At 39.8% G+C, this 24,709-nt stretch overlaps 1 protein-coding gene and 1 pseudogene across 3 annotated transcripts in view; one reads left to right on the top strand and one right to left on the bottom strand.

Moving 5' to 3' along the window:
* Positions 1-24,709, top strand: part of ATP9B (ATPase phospholipid transporting 9B (putative)) — a 136,869-nt gene that overhangs the window by 73,301 nt on the left and 38,859 nt on the right. For both annotated transcript variants that reach the window (XM_079783667.1, XM_079783668.1), the window contains exons 12-13: positions 13,494-13,654; positions 20,787-20,929. In XM_079783667.1, the coding sequence (XP_079639793.1) occupies positions 13,494-13,654; positions 20,787-20,929 (304 nt within the window). The remainder of the gene's footprint in view (positions 1-13,493; positions 13,655-20,786; positions 20,930-24,709) is intronic.
* Positions 15,506-16,769, bottom strand: LOC307106811 (large ribosomal subunit protein eL36-like; annotated as a pseudogene). The gene has a single exon. The product of its transcript is annotated as a large ribosomal subunit protein eL36-like (transcript).

The raw sequence follows: 24,709 nt of genomic DNA on the forward strand, positions 1-24,709 counted from the left end.
GACAAATGTAACATTTCCACATAAAGTTCATTAACCTGTGGAAATGAGCACCTTCTCTACGCAACAATTTAGAGAAGGATTTATTTTGTTTGGGTTGGGTATTTAGTCATTCAAGCAACAATTTTCTTAAGTTAAAGTCAATAATTTGTTTTTTTATTACAATTACAAAAATTGTTTCATAGCCTTAAGATACAGACATGGTCTGAAACACATAATATAGAGAACAGAATTTTCATAATGGATCAATTTAATACGTTTTTAATTCCAAACAATATAAAGAAAAATGACTGTTCCCAAGGTTTAATTTCACTCTCAGATGATGCATTTGCCCTCGCTCTGGATAAATGTGACGGCATTGCAGCGGCCTCAGTTCAGGAGGGTGGGGGTGCAGTCAGCTGGTTAGCAGTCAGCTCAGGCTGCTGTGGAATATATTCCAGATTTAAGAAGAAAATCAAATGCAGACTTTCCTCACAGTTTTTTTAATTATTAATAAATCCTTATTTGAGATATACTCTGAAACTACGGCTTTTGGGGTAAAGAATCCTAACAATTTTAAAAATAATTTATGGTTGCTAATTTAACTAAAAAAATAAATGGGTTCTTGGACATTTTGAAGTATCCATGTTATTTGCACTAGTTCATTTAATACACATTGAATGGTTTTAAGGCTGTATAATGTGCAGGGTTGTAGACACAGGTTGTTTCCCAGTGAACACTGAGGGTACATTGGCTCGTGATCACACACGATTTTTTTAAAGTGAGACATGCGTTGCTCAGGGAAGACATTCTGTGTCTAAGTTTTAAGAGTAAATAAAGCAGTTTAATTATTTTTCCCCTTAAAATGAGCATAAGTAGTTCATGAAGTATAGAGTGTGCATTTTGTAATTTTGTTAATGCTACAGTAGTAGATTTTCAGGATCCAGTGGGGTGTTTGTTGGCCATCCTTTTGTCACCTCTGCTCTTGGCCCTGCCTGCTTCTCTTCACTGTCTGTCTAACGTCCTGGTTAATCTGGTTGTTAATGCAGGTTGAGTTATTAATGCAGAGTGGTTTTTCTGTTTCTAACTTTTGATATCAGCTTCCACATAGTTACGTTTCATACTGATGGACTGAGTATAAGTTCATCCTTCGCTTCTCCGGAGAAGAACCTGGGTGCTGAAGTGATAGATACTCTTTCACCCATTTGATGAACATGGATTTCCTGCATGTGGTTCAGCACAATGAAGACACAGATGATGGCGGGAGAAGAGGAGTACAGAGGGTAGTGAAGGGCTGGTGGGGAAAAGGTTGAGATGGTTGGTCTTGAACCCAGTGGGTGAGGGAGAGTGCCAGGCAAGAGCAGGGCAGATTTTGATTAGACTTGGGGTAGGGCTGGGTTAAAGGGTCAGCAAGAGTCTTCCAGGATCCATAAATGAAAGGAACAACCTCTGGGTTTAGCATATCCCAGTAATTTAGAAATTTAGAGGGTGAAATTCAACCTTTGCTTTGTTCTCAGTCCCCCTCCCAGAAGACAACAGAAACAGTGAGGGGTGTGCTGCATGCAGACAACTACTGCCAGACCTTTTTCTTTGTGTCACTTGTCTGCCACTGTGCAGGTGTTTTTCTGGGTACTTGACATCTCCCAGTGGAACGGCTCATGGGATCTCCTACCTGCTACATCACTGGTCTCTTCTATGGACTTGAGCAGCTCGGGTGACGTCCTCAGCTGACACAGATGAAAATGTGTAGGATTTCCTCAGTTTAACATCTATAAACATTTTTTATCATAGGTTATCGTGTATATTATTTAATCGGCTTCTCATTTCTGAAGTCTCAGAAATGCCCTTTATTGAGTAGCTTTTAAGACTTCTTATCCAATTTTATATGTACTCAGTTTTCCTCTAGAATAATCTTCCTCCTCATATCATGTTGCTAACACTGTATGTGGAGCCACAGAGCAGTATGAGCCATGCTCCTATTCAACTAGGGAGCTTTTGGTCAGTTCTTGAATTTTGCTTAAGAACAAGAATAATACCTTTTTTTTTTTTTTAATGTTTTGCTTACTTTGCACACTTACACAAAGTGCACAGCACAGCCAGTCATCACAAAGTGAGCACAACTCGGGGTCTTGCCTGGTCAGAACACAGCTTTCCCAGCTCCCCACAACCCTCCCTGACCACCCACCTGCAGGGAGCCACTGTCTCCATAGCGGACCAGGAAGTTCACACAAATACACTTATGTAATACGTATTCTTTAGCATTTGGCTTGTTTTGTGCAGTAGTCTGCATGTGTGACGTTGTTCTCGTTGCGAGTCATGGTACTTTGTTCATTTTCATGTCTGTGCACTGTTCCATCGAGTGGATCAACCTCACTTGTGTGAGGCAGTCACTCTACAGTGGACAGGTCTCTGGGTCCTTGCCAGCTTCTTGCTGTTACGGGTTGTCTGCTCTGTATAATGTCAAACAGGCACGCACTTCCATCACCTGTGTACCCAGCAGGGGAATGCTGGGTCATGTGATACGTTTATAGCCATTTATATCATCCCAGTGTTCACTCTTCCCAGTGGTATAAGAGAATTCAACTTCCTCTGTGACCTTGTCCACACTGGTGGTGTTGGTTGTTTGAAAAGCATTAACATCTGAGTGGTGCTACTGTTTTCACCTCCTGACCACCGCTGGGGTCAGGTTTCCTTCCCATGTCATTGGCTGCCTGGGCCTTGGTCTGAGCACTGCCTGCCTGTATCTGTTGCCCATTTTCCTACTGGACCATGAGTCCTTTTCTTACTGTTCTGTAGGAGTCTTTGCAGATCCTAACATGAGCACTTTTTGGTACATGAGTATTACTTCCCACACTCTGTTGCTGGCTTCTTACTGTCTTCATGTGTCTTGGTGAATAGCAGTTCTTAGGTCTAATATAATTCAGTTTATCTTTTCTTTTTCTGATTTGAGAAATATTTCTATCCCCTAGGTCATGGCGATACTCTCTTATCTTATAGAAGTTTTATTATTTACCTTTCCCAGTAGCTCTCTATGAAAATATGTAGGATTTCCTCAATTGAACATCTATAAACATTTCTTATTATAATCATAGATGGGTTTTGTGTTTGATGTGAAGTTGGGACAGTTTCCAGTTTTCCCTCTGTGGATACCCAGTAGCCCATAGCAGCGTTGAAAGCCCATCCTTGCCCTGCAGGATGGCTTCATCCATGAGTCTTGTCCACACACAGGTGTGCATCTAAACCTTCGTCTTCAATTGTCTGGAAAGCCCTTTCTGTGCTAATAATATGTACTTATCAGAGGAGCTGGATTGGGGTTGCATCTGCAGCTGGATGCGTTTCCCAAGGGCTTTGCTCAGACTTGAATGTAGGTAAGAACAAAAAGTAAAGGTAGAAACCAGATCGGAGGAGAAGTACCTATGTTTTTATCACACCAGTGACAAGAATGATAGCAAGAGGCATTTAAATGAGCAGTTACTGTGTGTCAGTGGTGAGCGTAGCTCAGGAAGGTCTAGGTGGCTTGTGAGCCCACCCTGAGTCGTCAACACAGGGCCAGAGGGAAAGGGAAATGGGAAATGCATCCCACAGTCTAGTTGTGGGAACGAAAATAGATATTGTCCAGGACACATTAGTGGGGCTGCGTGGGCCAGGAGGTCAGGCTGCAGCGGGAGGCAGAAGCTAGGAGGGCAGGCCTTGGGGTGGCAACATGACACACAGGTCCAGTAATAGAAGTCATACAGATGCACTTTGTAAAGTATGAAGGCATTGGGGTTGATGTTGCTAGGTCATAGGGGGTCAGGAATGAATCAGTTATAACAATTTAAACCAAAAATGAAGCCGTTTTATGTGAGTTATTAGTGAAAGAGAATTTGTTATACTTTTATTTCTGTTTGTCTGAAGCATTTTCCTGGCAGATGAACAACATTTATCCAGGGGTAGAACCTGTTGAGTGTATTTTGCCATAAGACAGTTCCCTAATTACTAGGATTTTAGCTCTTTTAGTTTAGGGCAACCTTTGTGCCATTCTGTGGCATGCTCCTTTTCTCAGCCAGCATGTGTAATTACATTTGGAATAAGTGCCCTCCAAGTGCTTTAACAGCGTTTTGATATTAGTGTTGTGACCCAGCAGTTGTCTTCTGGTGGCTGAATAATTAATTTGTGTCTAAGAGCTTTTGAGTGTGATAGCTGCCTAACACAGGGTTTCCTTGTGGAAGGTTTGCTAGCTTCCAATGACCCTTAGCTGCCATCTGGTGCAGATTCAGTGCTTCTGTCATCTGCTGCTAATTGCTGTCACCTGCATATCCAGTCTCTCCTCAGTGAGACGACATGAGCAGCTCGCATGCTGCCTTGTGAGTGGGTCCTCGTGCCTGCATGTGTGTACCCCAGAAAAGGAAACGGTTGCTGAGGGCTTCTCAGTAGAAGCATTTTAAGTTTATTTGTGTTTTAATAAACATGGTATGAAAGATGGTGACTGTTTGTGAAGGTTAATAATTCACTAAATCCAAGTATTTTGTCTGCTCTATGATTTGTTTTAATGGTTCCAGCACTCAGTGGCCCATTTAGGCTGGAAGGTCGTCTCTGCACGATGTTACAGACGATTTCGTAAGCAGATCAGCTTTAGTCGGGCACTAGCCTATAGCACCATATTAATGTATTTTACTTGTAATTTAGAGAACAAGAAGAATACCCTGATTTGAGGCTAAACTGTCCCCTGTGGCACTGGCACAGCTGATAATCGCGAACTAGAAAGATGTGTATATCAAATAGTTTACAAAATGAAGCCAGCTGTGTTTCCCTACATACTGTGGCTTCCTGACATGCATCATTAAACCTTATTAGCTACTTCCTTTTACAAAGATTCTTGTAGTCTTGAACATTGCATATTAACATTTTCTGCCCCTCCAACTGGAAATGATTTGCTTTATTGCAGAGTGTCAACTTGCTCTAGTTTCTGATGCGTTCTAATTGGTACTTCAGAGTATAATCATCGGGAGATACCACGCCACGCATTTCTTTATTTGGAAATTAATATAGACCTTTTCACTTTATCTGTCAATCTGTGCAACTTTTTAAGCAAATCCCAACTCTTGGGATTGCTTACAAGCCATTAAGTATGAAATGGTTCATAAAATGACTTTGAAGACATAAAGTAACACAAAAATTTTAGATGGTTTAAAATAGTGTTACACTTTGCCATGATACCAGTAATAAACCTCTTAATAGATAGTTTTAATAATAAAAAGCAAGATGAAAAGTTTATTCAACCCTATTGCACTTATCATTTAAATTTTTCAGGAAAGTTGCTAAATTTCAGTTTTGTTTGAAAACAAAAGCATGCAAACCATGAGAACCATGGATTTTAAACACTAACATTGATTCAAAGTTTCCTTTATCCTCTTTTCTGCCATTCTGCTCGCTGCCTTAAATGTTTAAATGTTTATTGCAATTACCTTTGGTCAGCAGCTGGTTGTGCTAACACATGGGTGGGACAGCAAAATGGACAGGACCGTGTCACTTTGTTCAAGATAACAGTAATTCTGAGGTGTTCTAAACCCTGGTCAGCATTTGTGGATGTCCACATGCTTCTAATATAATCAGAAATAGATAATGTACATTTCATTACAAGGGAATTTCACGACTTCAGTGACTAGTGACTGAGATGTGGATTCTGGTGAATATCTTAGTAATAGATCTTGTCAAGTCAGCTAATGACTCTTGATTTAAAAACACTATCGAGTGGTTTTATGTAGTGATAGGTGCCAGATATTGGGAGATTGGGGTGAAGACCTTAAATGGTCCATAAATTCCCACATATTTACTCAATAAGGCATGAAATGCTGAAAGAGATGGTGACACATTACTGCATACCAGCATAGCCTTTGTGACACGTAGAGGGTGGGGGTAGGGGCGGCTTCTGGGTCCAGTGCAGTTTGGGGGGTGAGGGAGCTACCTGCAGGAAATAGGGATGTGAGAACATGCGTAACTAAACCCACCATACTAGGGCATTTATGCGTTGTGGAATTTTCCTGCTAATTGTCACCACCCCATCCCACCCCAAGATACCATGACTTAGAATTAGCGGCTTCATGATGCTATGTTTAATATTTGACTCAAGTAGTCCTTAATAAAACCAGGCTTTCTGGCATCTATTACATAAAAACAATGTTAGCTACTCCTGAGTAAATTCCATAAACCATTAAATAAATACCTTATATTTGTTGGTATGCCAAAGTTATAATTTAGATGGTGGCATTTTGAAATTAATCACCGAACAGATTTCTGACTATTATAGAAATTCATCTGTATCATGACCTCTTACGAAAAGAATCTAAGGCTGGAAATTAAAGTTACATTGTAAATTAATTATGTTTACTAATAAAAACTTAGCCATTCATTCATTCCCTTTTCCAAAATTTTATGAGGGAATTAACTAAGCAGGTGGAAAGGTGGTACCCTTGTTCCATGCAATTTCCCTGTTAAAAACAGCAGTTTCTGTGCCATGTCCCAGGAGGCTCTGGGCAGAGGGCCAGGCTGGCGCCTGGCTGCTCCAACCGTGTCCTCTGCCTCTCCTGTGGTGGCGATGGCCACACACTCGCTTTTTGTAGGAAAGAGTGTTCCTCTTCCATGTCCCACCCTCTCCCATCATCTGTGCTGCAACTGTTCTAAGTCACGCACAAGACTAATTCCTTCAGAACCTCACTTTCTAGATAGCAAAAAATAGGGGATACTTTTTTAGCTCTTTGAAAAGAGTCAGAGGATTCCCTGGAGTCCCTCTGCCCCAGAATTCCAGGATGGATGGCATTCAAAGCCCTGGCTGTGTAGTTAGTAATTTCCTTAACAAGTATTAACAGACCCCAAATTTTAGTAGTAGTATTACTAATGTATTTAAAAATACAAGATTGTTTTCCATTCGATAATATATTTTGTTTTCATTAAATGAATATTTTAGGAGTATATTTTAAGGGTGTTTCTAAAACACTCACACACAATATTTAAAATAAGAGACTTGCTACATTCAGGAGAAAATAGAGAGGCACATACCTCCCAGAAGAAAAGTGTGCTCGCTAGTGCAGTCTCTGCTGTGTGGACACTGAAACAACTAGGAAATGAGAGGTGACACGGCCCGTCCGCCAGCGATTGCACAGGAAGTATGGTCTTCCCTTTCTTACTGTGTCTGTTAAAAATGTTAAGACTCCTAATAAAAGCCTTTCTTTAAAAATATCAGTACCACTTAAAGGAATTATTAGGAAAAGCTATTTTTCATGTCCTGTGGCTATGAGAGTCCCCAGAGTCTGGAGCAGCACGAAGCAGTCTGATCTCTGGCTGCACTGGGGCAGAGGCGTGCTGCCGTCCACGTACCATAGCAAGGGCATTTTACGTAGTAAGGACTCAAGATCTGTTCAAATAAATATAAAGTTCCCAAAATAAATTGCTTATGTAATTGGATTAAATTGAAATCCAAATGTCTGGCTTCAAATTTCACTTATATGAATGATGTTGAATGTTGAGGTTTCTGGTGTCAGTGGATAGCTTAGATTAGTGAAGTAATTATTTTAAATTAGTGGGTGGTCTTGGCAAAACCATTTAAAATGGATAGCTTCCTACATTGTTGTTAAGACAATAAGGTAGATATTAGTATATGCAAGATCTTAAAACTTTAAGAGAAGCTATTGTTACAGTTTTATCAACTTCAAAAGTCTTCAGAGAGCCTTAGCACTATGTAACTGTGCTGACTGCCTACAGTATTTTGGATGTCAAATCTTTAAATATGCTTCCTTATATCCACCATACATAATCCACCATATTAAAGGCTAAAAGTTCTGTCTTGAATTCTGCATGACAAAATAGATATTTAGGGTTACTCCTTTAAAAACAAACAAACAAAACATGTGTTAACCATACTGAATTGGTGGAATTAGATCTAAGTTCTGCTTTCACCAAAAGCACATTTTCAGAATTCAGAAAAAAGAAGCATCAAACTTGAGCACCCTCTGCTGGCTAAGCCGCAGCATACTAACCCTTTGCCTTGGCTCTCCCTCCCACCCAAGAAATGTTACTGTAATAACGGCAACAAAATACCAACAAGAAACACGACAGTTAGTAGTGTACACAAATTGTATTCACTGTGGTGTTGGAATTATAATGATTTGTATGGTTTGGTCTCCTTTATATCCCTGATTTTCAAGTAAGTTGTGTACTTTCGTAAAATAAGATCAAGTGTACTATACATTAGAAAATCATGGGATTTTCTTAATAGTAAGTGCTGGGTTTTAATGTAATTTGTGTACATAGAGTACAAATTAAATTTCCAAATAGTTTCCAAACTTTTTTTTATATCTGTGCATACTTATTTTTGTTTTGTTTAGACACATTTAAATATGGCTTTGATGTGTCACAGTTGAGAATATTTGAAATAATAATAATTACTAAAAAATTGCCTTAAATTGGATGACTTTTTATATATTGGTTGTACTTTAATAAAGGTTCTAACATGACAGAGGATCTGTCAGACAGTAACTGGCATGACAGATTGCCCTTCATGGACATAAAAAGTAAGCCTGCGTTTGTAAAAGCAGATCTGAGATGTGTGTATGTGTGTAGACATATTTTCATAGAAATGTCTATTTTATGGCATTTTTGACAATTATGGGAAGTATTTTGTTGAGTGGATATGTGTCATAGGAAATGCGAAGGTCAGTATTGAAATTTCTCAAATGATCTAGAACAGTGTTTTGAGAAGATAGCCTCATTCTGCATTCATGAAGCCCCCTTCAAACTTAGCAAGTAGTATGTTTGGATTTGGGGAGTAACTTCACCCTTTGACATCATGTTTATTGTAGACCAGCTGACCAAGTGGTCTGACAATAGTTATTGTCCTAAATAAGGTTGGAGTTGATCAGCTCCACATTTGTGTCAAGTAGGCCAGGACTTTACTTTGAGTTTCCTGTCTCCTCTTTAAGTTTCTCACATTGATATGGAAAGTAGTTTTACTTCCTGTTGAGTAGCTAAGCCTTGCAGTAATACCTTTTGTTTATATAAAAATATAACAACTCCATTTTTTAAAAATGTTAATTAAATGTTTAAGGAAAAACATTTTAAGTAATAACTATGTAGTAAGCAAGGGAAAAACCATAAATGTTGAATGTAGAATAGTCTGGCAAAATTTGTTGGTAATTAAAAATGTAGGATAAGAAATATTCTTTCAAAATAGACTTTAAAATGTTTATTGTGTAAATATAGATTTCTGTTTTAAAAAATTAAGGTGATATATTGTAACGTTAAGAATTGTCATACTGATATTTACTTAGGGAGCTTTTAAAGCACAGATTATTGAGCCAATAGACTAGAATGGCTCAAAGAAATGCTTCTTATTTCGCAGATCACTGAGGCGGTAAACGGTAATAGCTCAGACACATCTACAGTGTGGACCGGCCTGCAGGTGCCACAGCACTTGACACTTAGTATTTCATATCCAAAAAGAAAGAAATAAGTAAACTCCAGAAGTAAAAAAAGAATACTTTTCATTTAAACTGCAAAATGGAAAAAATGATTACTACAAGATTTAGTGTATGAGTTTCTGTTGTTTGGCAGTTGAAGTACAAAAGAAGGTCTGCAAATTATTTTCTTGTTGTTTCTTAAGATTCTACTAAAAGTGGAAAATATAGGGCTGATTTGCTTCAAAGGTATTTGAAAGGGGTGTGCTTTTTATTAGGAATTTTAGTTAGGTCGTAGTGTAGCCCTATGTCACTCTTGGAATCACAGTCCAAATTCTGCACAACAGGAGCCAATGGGCTGGCTGAGAATCGCTCACCTGCTGAAAGATTGCAGCCTTAGCAACGGTGTTATTTTCCCCAGTCATCTTTCATTATAAAGCTGTCCTTCTATCTGTGTGCGGTCGTCTTGAGTGAGTTAACTATGAGACTGGAGGCTTTTCTATTTTTCAAATTATATTGCATTTACAGGAATAATATAAGACAAAGTAATATTTACCTTTCTACAAGAGTTGCACTTGGCTTTTTGACATTTTGCATCTTATTTTTTGCTATTCTAAAATATTTCCATGTAACAAATAAGTGTGAGTTTTAAGAGAATGGTAAAAGTATGTGATATTCACATGTTAATGTGTGTGATATTAATACCATATGATCAGCAGCTAGTGGTATGTATGCCTTTGTTCTTAGATAGGAGTTTGGGGAAGTTTTTATCACATGAGACTTGGTTCTGGTTTGGTATGCATATTGATTTCTTAGGGATTGGTAGCAGGATGAGGTTCAACGCCAAGATGGATTGGAGTAGTGCTGTGTCATAGAGATAAGGTGGTTTCTCATTCGTCCACACGTGCATTAAAAAACGGGCTGATCTTTACTTGATTAAGCAGGAGAATACCGTATTTATCCTTTATTGTTGGTATAAACCATTATTTTCCTGAGCACCATTAGCTGTTTAAAACTTGGTACATAAATTAAAGAGGAGCTAAGTGGATTTGTGATCGCTGCCATTAGCGGCATTTTAGATTATACAGGCAATTATTGTGTTCATTATCCTAGAACAGCCCCTTCGCAGAACCATTGTGGTCTCTTAGACATTATGCACAAATTTTCCCTTAGAGATTAAAATTTCCAGTAGCGTATTTAATTTTGTTATCACAGTTGTTTCAAATAAAACAAATATTATGACAAGTAGAAGAAAATTTGCTTTACTAATATAGGAAGTTATAATAAATATTGAAAATTACTTTCCAGTGAACTTACTTTACCTTTTCTTACACAGTCATAATTACTTCAAGAGTTATTAATGTATTTCATGGGTGAAAAGTCTTTACAGTCATAGCAAAAGGTATCTGGTGTGTTCCATGTCCCAGGAAATTTTTTACAGTCACATGAAAACCCACATCATCACCTTTTTTACAGAATCTATAACTTTATGTTAACTAGTTTATATTGAATAGTTTCTAAGAGTCCAGGTTGCATTTTAGAGTTGAAGAAACTTTTAAAGGTGTTTAGAGGAGTATAAAAAATTAACTATTAATTGAAAATGGACTTTAAAAAAAATGAGTTGAAACGTATCTTTTCTTCTCACCATTGTTAGAATTGGCAAGAAAAGCCAAGCACACGCAATATGCTGTAGCTTGGTTGCAGTTATTTGCCAGGAAGAATCACCACAGTTCAGAACAGCCTGCCAGTGGGAAGCGGGGTTTTGCTCTGCGGAACTTACTGCTTCCCTTCAAGGTGGCTGGTGGAAGAGGACACACTGGCGCCCCGTCACTGAGAAAGGTGTTCACTCTGGAGTTTCTGCATGTCGGCTTGCAGTGGCCCGCTTTCAGACTCATCCTGTGTGTGCGCTTTCAGAGGAAACTGGCCCATTCCTGACTGTTTTGTCCCTGCTTTTCCAGTCTTCTTGAAAGTGTGAGGTAGTGCGTATACATTTTGCAAGACAGAGATTCTTTATTTTATTACAAAAAAGACCAACTCTGGAAGGCCAGATTAAATCATTCCTTTCACTTTTTAATGGGATTTGGATGAATAGAGTAAAATATGCACTTTGCATTCATTGATAGCATCTTTAGGTTGAGGTAATTGAGTCTTTTTTCCCTGACTGAATGAATAATGACTTCATCTGACCCTCAGCAAGCCTGAGACTTAGGCCGCCTTTGTCACAGCTAAAGGAGCTGGGCTTTGAAACATGCTCTACTTCCCTGGCTTAATTTTTCTTCATTTTAATCCCAAACCCTATTTTTCTCAATAATTCAAGCATAAACTATGTAGTAGTTGAAGCAGCGGAAATTGCAAGGTATTTGTCCTCGTTGTGCTGCTTTTTAAATGGAGCTGATAAATCAGGCAGGTCCTCAGCTGCCTGGTTCTCAAGGGAAGCACAGCCATGGCAGCCCTGCGGGAAGCCCCAGCCCAGAGCCTGCAGGTCCCTCCAGCCACTGGTCCCAGGGAGAAGGCAGGCCTGGTGGCTCTGTAGCTGCGCCTGGAGGTGCTGAGCAGGTGACCCAAGGAGCAGTGTGCTTTTCTGCAGGACACTGGACACTTGGAAACTGATGGGAGAATGGCCTCATCTCCTGTCACACGCAGATGCCGTAGATACTCCATATAGAACTGGCAGCTAGGTTTTCTTCCGCCTCCTGAATTAGCAGTCTGTATATTAAGTGACCAGATGAGACCACATTTCACAGGCCTTGGGCTTTTTTCCTGCTTCTGGAGCAGTTGGGGCCTGCAGCAGGATGGGGCCTTGCAGGGGCGGGGCCTGCATACTCCAAACCCACCTTGCAGAGGTTCCAGCTGCACCCAGCCCTCCCTGCAGACCCTGCAGTGGAAGAAGAACCTATACTGTGGACAAACGTCATTCATATCCGGGTCCCAGTTGTCATTTTCATTGTTTCTACCCCTTTTTAAAAGGCCATGGAGTGCTAACCAACAGCAGTGCTGGCTGTGAGCTATAAGAAGTGAATCTATAAGCTTGGTTAGAGAAGAAAGCTTTCTATTTTGTAATTCTCTTTTATAGTATTTATTACAGGTGTTCATCTTATTTTTCCTACTAGATTGGCTGTTTCTTGTGGGTAAAATCTTAACAGTTTACTCATTTTTCATGACCTTAGAGTTTAGCAAAAAAATATAGTAGACATTTCCATTTATTTTTGTAATGAATTTTCTTCACAGCTACACTTAATGGATTTTCTGACAAAGTTTTGTGTTTTCTCTCTAACTACAGGTTTAATGTTCTCATGAGAGTTTGTGGCAAATATTAATTCAAAACAGATATAAACTAAATACATAAAATGTAGGAAAAGCTAGCTTTTTATTGGCCACAGTTGTGGATTTCAAAAAGTGCTACAAAATAAAACAAGTTAACAATTAGCCCATTGAGAATTACAGTATTTAATTTATTTTATAAAAGTTTTGGCAATCATGTTTTCTTTTTTAATTATTCTCTTTCAAAATTTGTACCAGATTCAAGAGAAACAGCCTGGTACGAATTCAGTTTCTGTTCAAGTCATACATGGTCTGAGAGAGCACAGAGCCGTGCCAGAAGCCCCCATGCTGGGCTTCTCCAGGTAGTACATACGTAGCACCAGTTTAGAGACAAGGAAAATGGGGCTTCAAGAATGTAAGCACATTTCCCAAGATCACACAATTAGTAAGCAGAGATTCAAATCCAAGTTTTTAATAATAACAACAATGAGAGTATAATAACATGTATGTAGGCTTACCCTCTAACCAGGAGCTGTTCATGGTCTCGTGTAAACCCAAGTCCTGATAGGAAGACACTGTGATAACCCCATTTTACAGCTTGCCCAAGGTTAGCCAGCCAGGTGGCAGAGCCAGCATTGGAGTCAGCCTCTACTAGGCGTCCTGAGGAATCCCTTCTCCCTCTGCCTGGTTCTCAAGCCTTTCTCAAACGCCCAGTACTATAGGCCAATGCAAAGGAAAATTTATGGATATCAGGAGTGTCATGTATTAAGATGTGTAATGTTAGGAGCATTATGTTTATGTCTTAATTCCATGTTTTTCTTTCAGGTTGGTTTGTTGGACCTTGAGCTCAATCAGCTGACCAAAGCGCTGTTTTTGGCGTTGGTTGCTCTCTCGGTTGTTATGGTAACCTTACAAGGCTTTGTAGGCCCATGGTACCGCAATCTTTTTCGGTTCCTCCTCCTCTTTTCCTACATCATTCCCATCAGGTAGGTTGAAGAATTAAGGTAAAACAAATGTCTAGTTTCATTGAATATGAGTTTATTAACATCTGTCTCTCATTGTGAAAGAAATTGCTCACACAAAGCTCAGGAACTCTGGTGAATCCTGAAGAATTCTGTAGGAAGTCATACGGGGAGGGGGCAAAGTCAGTTTTGTTAGAATAGTCTAGAAATCTGATATTTTATCTTATATAAATGTATTGATAATATAATCTTCAACAATTGGGTGATATAAACATAAAACATAAATCTGAATCCAACAAAATAGTATTTGCTTATTGCTGGTAGACTTTTTATTTCCAGTGCTCTTCGGTCCAGTGCAGTCATTGACATTTTAAAGTTATCTATATTTCAGAGACCATTTAATATACCTGTCAAGTTAGATAAAATACTGAGTAAGGCAGTCTTCTAATATGAACAATTTTTCAAGATGATAACCCATCTAACTCGAGATTGGGATATAAATAGTTAATATTAGATGTCTTTAATTTAAAGACTAATATTTATAACAAATGTAGATAAGTCCATTTAAAAATATTTCCACAAAGAATATTTTTAATAGATATCCTAAATATATATGATTGAAAATTTCATATGAATGAGCAATTAAGCCCTAATAAATCATGCATAAAGTATGAACCCAGAATAGCTGTCTTCTGTATCAAAGAGTGAACTAAAATGTGTACCAGTATTAGGCACAACATACAAGGATTTGGAGAGAAAGGCATATCTTTATTTATAGACTGGTATCTCTAAAAGTTTGTCTACAGGAATGTCTCTTTCATTGACTTATATCATAGCAGTAGAGCTGTAGTTTGTCCCTGGGGCTCTGTACACAGAGCTGTTAACCCCCCCCCCCACACACACACACACACACACACTTACACTCTCCTCCAACTGGCAGCATCTCCTGCACTCATCCCTGGAGCAAACTGCTTTTCTTGGGAATTCCCAGGTGTTTTTTATTCTTTCATTAATCTTGTTTCTCTTCATTGATGCTGCTTGTATCTGTTTTGCAATGTTATGTGATGTCTGTCACTTCTGTCTGAAGCAGAAGGCCCAGGGAAAACTCTGTCCTGCTCTTGTCTGCGCCTCTCCCTTCACTGGTAGAAGCCATTGGAAGAAATGTTTTATTTCTATGGGCTGTCTCCAATTTTTTTCTTCAGTAAAATAATAAAGAGACTTGGCACTTTCTCCTTTATCAAATTAACAGGGAAAAAATGATTCGAGTTTTGAAAATACATAAGCATTTTAAAACTAAAACTAATTTTTATTGTTTTTTATATTTTGAGTATATATATTTATAGTAAAAAATTAGACAATACCTAATACTAGGAGAAGGAAATAAGTACTATCTCACTAACTGTTGCTAAATTCTGTAAAAGCTTACAGATGTGTATATGCACAGTCTTATAGTTATGAGGGTGCAGGTTACACACATAGACACACCAGCACTCACACACACACCCTTTCTTTAGTCTCTGCATCCTCTTTGGAAGTCTGCTTACGAAATGGGGACGGTACCAGGCTTCTGTAAGTCTGTCTTGTTCTAGTGTTTCAGTGTGCAGTTTAATATTTAACACGTTCAGTCGAGCTTAGAGAGACTTACTAGACAGAATTGTAGTTGCACCTCTGTTTGGCTCCGAAACATCTTTCAGGTACTTTAACCTGAAACTTCTGTCCTTCAGTCTGAAGGCACAGCTGGACAGACTCGGCAGAAGGGATTAAAGCCGGGAAGTGTGGACAGTGTAGCACACTCCTTTAGGGAGTGAAGGTTTACATTTGATTCAACCAAGGTTATTTTCCTTTGCAAAATTTCCATAAACTATGACTCATAATACCTTTTAGTCTTTGCTAAATATGCTTTCAATTTAATAAAGGATCAATTTTTAATTTTTTTTGTTTTGCAAAGTGCATGGTTCTGGAAAGTGGTTTTTGTTTTTGTTTTTGTTTTTGTTTTCCTCTACTGACCTAACACTCCTAAAAGGTTTTTCCAATTTAAGAAAGTGAGACTGTTTTATAGACATTCTTCTTTGGAGAATAAAATATGTTTGAGTCACCTGATATAATTTACTTTGTCTTTCAATGGAAATATTACAAGATCTGACTCTTTACTTTCAGAATTAAAATGCATATACATTCCCTGGATTGTGTATCACTCACAAACAGCAGACCAGCCATCCCATTTCTTTACAGGACATTTAGTTCCATTGGGTCAGGGACGTGCAGTTCCTCACCTCGTTGGTTATCACCCCTTTGCCTGCATGCGCTGGCGTGCATTAACGTCCTAGTTGAGAGCACTGTCTCATGGGGCAGAGCGCTTCCCTCTCACATGCGGCCCCAGGGCAATGGGCGCAGTGGGGACTGTCCATGCGGCATCTCTGTCTGATGGTATCAGCGCCTCAGGAGGCAGGGTTCTCCCCTCTTTAACACAGTCGGGCGCGCCAGCAGGATGCCCACATGCTCATTTTGCCAACCAGCCCACCGCCTAAAGGACTACCTATCACGTGCTCTGCTCAGAGCTGTGCTCATCCACATACTGAGTGGATTATCAAAAATGTCAGATGACACACGTACAAAACTTGCTTCAGAATTTAACTTCACTGAAGTTTTTTGTTGTTGTTTTCTGAACAGGTTTTATTACACAGACTGAGCTCAGTCCTTGGCTGCTGCCTTCCTCCTGGCTGCAAGGACATTGCTCAGCTCCTCTCTCTTCCTTTTGGCGCCGATGTGTATCCCCACCCTTTTCTTGATGAATTTCAGGGCCCTCTTGTCCTTAGAGACCTTGAGCAGCTCCATGGCTCGCCGCTCATACGGGCAAAGCCACACACCTCTCCGATCATGTCCCACACGAACTTGGTGTGCTTGGTGAGGCGCCCGCGGCAGTGGCTGTGCCTTGGCTTGCACACGTTCTTGGTCACCTTGTGGCCCTTGTTGAGGCCCATGGCCATGGGGTAGCGCAGAGCCATGGCTGCTGCTCCTCAATGGCTGCCCTCCCTGAAGTTTTATTGCAAGAAAATTCTTAGGAGCTTATTATCAGCTTACAGTTCATTGGTATTTTAAAATGTGTATTAACCTACTCGACACCTTTAGTCCTCATTTTCCAGGTTGAATGCTTGCAGAAGAGTGTTTTCAACCTTACGTAGACCTAGGGATAATACTTAGGTATTGATGGTCCGGGAAATATGTGGCCTGTAGAGATTGCTAAAGACACTGATATTAGAAGTTTCGTTGTTTGAAAAGTGTGCCCGGGAGAGGAGGCTGAGGATGTGCTTGACAGCCTTTGCCGAAGAGATTAGGCATGTGACTCGTCTCAGCAGAGGCCAGGACTGGATGGAATTATCCAGGAGAAATCTATAGAGGAGCCTCTCTTGTCTGACAGTTGGACCCTGGGCACACACAGGAGACTCAGAAAGGTTTTGAGATTGTCCTAAGGGCAGAAACACCGCCAGCGTAGACTGAAAGGAACGGGGACAAGACATGATGAGAGAAGCCTGTCGGACTCCCCAAATCTGCAGGCTCAAAATGAACTGCTAGAGCTACCTGGCTGCAAATGTGTGCTGACTGCAGGAAAAAGGAGGAGCGACTGAGGCCAGTGCCTCACGGGTCATGCACAGGGCTGTGGCACTATGTAGTTATTTATATGCTCTGCATGTTAGTTCTCCTTCAGTGTGTTTCTCTGATACTCTTTCTTGATCTGTGACTTGAAGTTTTATTCACCCAGTGGTGAAATTACAAAAAGAAGTCATCCATTTCACAGTCACATATATGAATGTTTCTGTGGGTAGTAGTCACTCTGTATTGTTTAAGGAATCCTCTAGTCCAGGTGTGAGCCTCCTCCTGCGTTAACTCCTAAACGCTAACCGGTCTTGTCTCTGATCCCAGCAAGGTGTTTTTTTAATGGTGTGAAGTAGATTTTCACATTATTTTTTTCCGTACCAATTGTCTTAGCACCTCTTACAGAAAAGACTTGTTCCCTCTGTCATGTACCAGGTATTCATTTATGCGCAGGTCTATGTGGGTCCCTACCCTCTTCCTTTGGCCTGCTTGTAGATTCCTAATCAGATAACAGACTGCCTTGTTTACACACTGTGATAGTAAGTTACTAATTGATAGGACAGCCCTTCCTCCTTGTGTTCTTTAAGATTTTCTTTGCTCTCCCTGGCCATTTGCATTAATATTAAATCTGCCAAATCATGAATTGGCATATTAATATAAGAAGTTTTGTTAAAACTATTCTTAGATATTTGATATTTTTTAAATGCTATTATAAATACTAGTTTTAAACTATTTTGTATGTATTGGTTGCTGGTTATAGACGAATAAAATTGATTTTTATAAAATGATTAAATCCATCAATTTTTGTAAACTATCGATTAATTATTAATCTGAGTCTATTGGATTTTCTGTATAGATAATCACATCATCAGTAAATAATGACAGCTTTGTTTCTTTGGATTCCTTGCACCATTTATTTCTTTTCCTTGTCTCTATAGCAGAGATTTCCAGTATAACATTAAGTAGAAATAATTCCAGTATAACATTAAGTACAAATAAATAGCAAAGGACATTCTTCCTTTGTTTCCAATGAGAAAGGTAGAACTTTTTACATTTTATCATTAAACATGCTATACGTTTTCATAGAAACCCTTTCATATGTTAAGGAAGTATTTTCTTATTTTGCTTAAATTTGTTTTTAAATCATGAGTATAATTTTAAGACTATTTTCATCTTTAAATTTTTATTTTTTATTAATATGATAAACTTATTGACTTTCTAATGACATACCTACTTGTATTTTGGGGGAGAAAATGCAACTTGATCATGGTACAATACTCTGTCTTATATTATTAGATTCTGTCTACTTGTGCTTTTTGTGAAATTCTTGCATTGTTTACATGAGTGAGGTTGACTTATACCTTTCCTTCTCATGACATTCCTTTGTGTTTAGTGTCAAGATTTTGCCAGTCTCATAAAATACACTGATGAGTCTTCTCTTACTTTCTCTTCGCTAACATATTTTATTTAGAATTATAAGTATTTATTCTTTGAACATTTATACATTGGGAGGCCATGTGAGCCTGAGCTTTTTGATGTGGAAAGATGTTTGACAGAGTTGATTTCTTTAATAGTTTAAATATATTTTTTAAATAGTTGACTTTAAAGAGTTACAAAACTTGATTTCAAGGTTTTTTTTATTTCTTTTCGAGTCAGTTTTACTAAGTTATGGCTTTCAAGAAACATGTCAACTGTACCTAAGTATTCTAATTTATTCACAAAAGCTCATAGAGGATATTTTTCTTTCCTGATACTTAGTTATCTTTCCTTTTTTCTTTCAGTCTTCCAATAGCTTTGTCAGCTTTAGTAGTTTTAGAAAAACCTTCCCTATGCTATCTGATTTTTTTTATTTTATTGGTATTACCATACTTTATTTCTTTCCTCCTACCTTCTTTGGTTTTTATTATCCTTACTTCTTATGATAGACAAGTAGCCCATTTGCAGGAAGAATCCTGCAAGCGGCTGCTGCTGCCGTTGGGGCTGCTGCGCCTGCACCTGCGCGCTGCTGCCACCCGCCCCACCCCGCCCCGCCCCGCCCCGCCCGGGCTTTCCCTCTGGCAGCCACCTTGCTTTCCGTTTTTCCTCCCTCTTCTAAGTTGTCTTCAGTCTTCACTCCTCCCTCCCTCAGCGTATGCAAATTAACCCTCATCTTTGTTGGGTAATTTGCATACTCGCCCTGATTGGCTGGTGGGTGTGGCTTTGGCTGGTGGGCGTGGCTTGGGCGTAGCAAAGGTGCGGTCAATTTGCATATTATTATTTTATTAGGTAGGATGCTTAATTCACTAGTTTTCAGCACTTTTTCTTTTTTGAATACATGCAGTAGAAGCTATGAATTTCTTTCTATAGGAGTACTGCTTTGGCTGCATCCCACAAGTTTTCATATTTTGACAGAATAACTTTTAATTTTCATGGTGATTTCTTCTTTGATCCATGGTTATCACAAAGTTATTTCTTCTTTTACTAGGTGTACCAGTTAATAATGTGGAATTTTTTTCAATAGGTGGAGTTACACATATGTTGATACATATGCGATTTAATATGTATGCCATTTTGTTGTATTGACAGCAAGCTTCTAAACTTCATATGTCAAATTTGCTGAAGGTGTTAACATCATAGATATTTTTACGTTTAAAAATGTCAAATTTCGTGCCAAAAAAAAGAGCATTTGCAGGAAATTTTAATTCATTTATTTTGAGGAAAAAGTTATCATATACTTCGGGAAGCTTATGGTGAACATGCTCCGTCAGTGCATGGGAGCGGCAGTGGCAGTAGCAGGGCTGCCGGCAGACAGGGGACCAGGGGCCGTGGCAGGAGGGGCCAGGCGGGGGCGCGGAGGATGGGCCGAGACCCGCCCCTGTGCCCACCGCAGCCTTGTGGCCCACAGTTCCTTTCAAGGTGCACGAGTTCATGCACTGGGCCCCTAGTTGTTAATAATGCTCATGGCATCCTCTTTTTATTGATGATTTTCTTCCCAATATCAGAGTGCTGTTTCTCCAGACACTACCTCTTTGATCAAATGGATCAGGCAGTTGTAACAGCTTTTAAGGCCTACTCCCTGAAGATGACTTTTGCCCAGGTTTTTGCTGCAATTGAGGAAGACACTGAGAAGTCATTGATGCAATTCTAGAAGGAACTCAACATCTGTGACTCCATCAGAAATCTTGCTCAGTATTGGTATAATGCCACCAAGGAATGTAGATTCTTGTTATAAAACAAGACCCATTTCAAATATTCCCAGTGGGACACTCCCTGGCACCCTGCCTGCCCAAGGCACTTAAAACAGCCCATCTTTTTCTTTCCCATCCAATGTCACAGACCACGCTGGAGGACAGCATGAGTAACTACTTCACTGTCACCTGTAGGCATGTCCTGGGGTGTAGAAAGGTTTGCTGACTTAAAAGACAATAAGTTCACCTATTGCAAAGTCTAAAATTCAATGTTACTTATTTCATGTAAAGTTAAAAATAATGTGTATAAATAAATAAATTTATATGGAAATCATGAGCATGTTAGTATTCACAGGTCTGGGTCACACTAACCATGTGATGATTTTATTTGGCAGTTTGCGTGTGAACTTGGACATGGGCAAAGCAGCATATGGGTGGATGATGATGAGGGATGAGAACATTCCTGGCACAGTTGTTCGGACCAGCACCATCCCAGAGGAACTGGGCCGCCTCGTGTACCTGCTGACGGATAAGACAGGTACCACTTGTGTGTGTGTGTGTGTGTGTGCACCTCAAGTAGACCTGGTGTGTATATGTCCACATGGGTTTATGGTGTCTGTATGTATTGAGTCATATTTAGAGTTTCTCAGACTCTGCTCTTGAAAACTGACACACAACTATACACAGTATCATCAGAATTAGCAAAATATTAAATTCTCAGAGATTGAAATGACATTTCTATATTTTTAATTTTTTACAGCCTTACAGATTTTTTGGTCTTATTTTAACTGCTTTTATTACACTTCTCTAGTGGCTTTTTAAGAGCAAAAATTGCTTGTTTATTATAGAATAACACATGAGCTAGTAGAAGAAAATAACAATAAGATGGATAAATTTGGTGTTTTAACAATGACCTTTTCCTAAAGAGCATTACCACAAACAATTTATCTCACCTTGAGGTTTCATGCCCAAAATTCTATTTGTTTTTATTTTGTTTCTTTTATTCATCAAAGAATTCATCAATCCATAACATATTAGAGAAAAAACAAATTGAATGCAGCAGTATAATAAAAACCAGATCTAAAGGTTCAGTCCCTCCTTGATTTATTGGTTTATGATTTCCAAATAATTATTAGTGAACTAGAAATAAAATAATATTTGTATAAATGGTAAAGAAAATATGTCTCAAATAAAATTTAGCATTTTAAATAAAATATTAGAAAAGTTCTCACTATAATCAGGAAGAAGAAAGAGAAATCTGCTAACAACACTGCTGTTTAATAATTATTATTCTAGCCATTGCAGCAAGACAAGAAGTAGAAATAAAGTAAACAACAAAAAGAAAAAACAAATGTTTGCAGACTAACGATTAACCAAGCAAATCACTGGTGGAAACAAGCGATCAGTAGAGTGAGTGGCGGGTTCCAGATAAAAGTAGCACAGTAGCCCTTTACGGGTAGAATAGACTGGAGAATAGCACCCTTCCCACTAGCCTAAGTCCACGCAGAGCATGCACGCTGGAACCTGATAGCCTAAGTCCACATCGAGCACACATGCTGGGATGTGAGGATGGCAGAGGGCACATTTGTAGAACATCCAGCCATCACAGAGAAATGGAAAAGAAGACAAACACATCCCAAATGTGAAATCCTCTTTACAGAGATGGCAGCCTCACAACCAAGTCATACATTTGATCACTGCAGTGCTGTTAGATCCCGTGTTGGACTGTTTGGGTTTCCTTTGGGCCTGTCTTTGATGGATGTTGAGTACTGGCCAGGCAGGCGATGCTCAGGAATCAAGAGTAACTCAGAAATAACAGCATGAGGGGCTCGGGTTCAAGCAGGTCAGCAGAGGAAGAACCTTCAGAGTTTCCCTTACTAGCTGTGTTGAGCTGACAGGAAGAAGTTTAAAGAATGATCCTGTAACAACATAGAAAGCAAGTAAAATGGCATCAGAGGATCCAGAAATGGAGTTGTTGCTGGAAATTGAGAGAGCAGCCAGAGAAAAGCACATCTGAACTTGGAATTACTCTGACGCATAAGAAGGGGAATACTGAACGTAGAGACAACAGGTGCACAGGGCAAGGCATTCACAGAAGAAACCACCCTGCTTACCAACCAATCAGCCTGGACTTCATTGACAAATATAACCAGAAACCAAGAATCACCTACAGAAATCAAAGTGCCAACATGAACAAGTGAGCCGTTCCCAAAGAAAAATTCAGTGGCTTTTACAAAGAAATCTAAAAGAACCATCAGGGAAATGTTTAGAATTATAAGAAAGCTTAGTTACACATATAAACCCAATGTCAAAGTTAAACTACATTTCTGTGTATCCACAACAATTGGGACACTTAATGTAAACATGCCGATTAGAATGGCAAGTAAACATATAAAGCAGTCTATATATATAAAGAGCCAGGTTCGTAACATTCAAAACAACCGAAGGCTCGACCAAACACCAGTCTGCGCGCACAGCAGGCGAGCAGGCTGAACTGCTGACCTTTCGGAGAGAGAGAGGGGCAGGGCTGATCAGCAGCAATAGATTTCTGTTCATTGGAAAGTCACAGCCAGATTCCAGAAAGTCCTCTGTGCCCCTGAAACAGGCGCATTTCTGGTGTTTACTCATGTGCCTGTGCTTTCCAGGAACTTAAGTAATAGGCTCTATTTCTATTCCTCACTTTGGTCATGTAAAATATTCAGGTCTTAGGGTCACCGTAATGGCCTCCATCACCCTGCAGCAGCAGGCCTGACAGGGGGTAGTTGTCAGGTGGAACTCTTGGTGTCAGGGAGGGTGGGAAGCAATTTGCAGACATCTTCCAAGGAGCCTGAGCTCTGGCTGGAATGAAGAGCTCTGAGGAGCCCCACGTTGCTACATAACTATGAGATGGGGCTTCACAGGACTGCAAATTGGGTTTGTGCTTCATCAAGAAGCTTTTTGACAAGAGGTCTCCCTAAGTGCCACTGTCCTTGGCCGGAGCAGAGTGGAAGAGGCAGGGAGATGCAGCACCCCAATAATCGAATTACAGTTTCCTTGTGGACAAGAAAGCAGAGTGGTATAATTAGGTTTGATTGGAGTGCACGTTTCCGGTAAGATCTGAAATTAATGATGTTGCTATAGTGACACATCTGTGGCCACCAGTGCGTGAGACATAAAGTAATTCATTCGGCAGGAGTTGGCATCTGTGAGCTGCCAGGATGTGGAGCATATTGACACTGACCAGAGATACAGCCGCTACGTGATGAACAGTGCTGCCGCTGGAGCTGCACCTTGTCAATCTGCTGGACCTTCCTCTCCAGTGCCTTTGGTGGTGCCACTGGTTTAGAACAAAGCTGCAGAGGAGTCGTAGGTTTTAAAACGTGTGGACTCAGCCTGTTAAAGCCACACACCAATTTGTTTGTTAGGGAGTTTTTATCTTCGTGTAGAACAAAGCCATTACTGAAAACATTCACTAAAACAACAGGTTTCTTAGGACTCACAAATTAACTTAAATCCATTACCCAAAATGCCATGTTGCTTGGACTTGAATGACACACACGTTTCCCAGTGCAGAGCCATCTGTGCTGAGCCATGCTGCTATCACAGTGTGCAGAGTGCCTGCGAGCCACACTCTCATGCGGGGTGAGCAGTGTTCTGTCCGGAGATGGTGACAGGGTCTTCATTTGGGGCATTTGTAAGCAGTCCTGCTGGCACAGTCACTACAGTGTGGGTTTGGGTGTGAGTTCATATCTTGGGGCGTTTGGACACTCCGCAGTTGAACAAATCCTACAGTGCTGGGGATGTGATCTTGAGAAAGCCCATGGACAGCAAGCACTATAGGTGACTCCACATTAAATGGTGTCCGATAGTTTTAAAGAATCGATGCATACTCTTCAGTTTGGTAAATTAGAAGTTTTGTTTATCCTTTCCTTGTAAGGTCTAAGCTTTGTGTTTTAATATAGTCATCAACCCCATTGCTGCACTAGAACTTTCACAGGAAGTGATGTGCAGGCTGGAAGCTGCCAGTCCTGTGAGCTGTGGGCGGGTTGTCTCTTGTTTCCTATGGCAACCACCTCTCCCTCCTCTGCTGCAGTGGGTCCTAGTTTTAGTCTGAGGCCAAATCACCACCAGGGAATATTTGATCAGAAAGCTCTGCATCTGCTTCTCTGACAGTGTTCCTCTGCTAGTTGTGTCACATCTGTCACCACCCCGAGAATGACGCCTGCAGGACTTATTCCTTAGAAGTTAATTTCCTCTTTGCCTGTTTTGCTCATTGTAGTCCAAAAGAACTGCTTTATTAAAGAGCTATAGCCTTTTTTTTTTTTTTTTACAGGAATCA

This window comes from Cnephaeus nilssonii, assembly GCF_951640355.1.
Source record: "Cnephaeus nilssonii genome assembly, chromosome: 11".
Lineage (NCBI taxonomy): Eukaryota > Metazoa > Chordata > Mammalia > Chiroptera > Vespertilionidae > Cnephaeus > Cnephaeus nilssonii.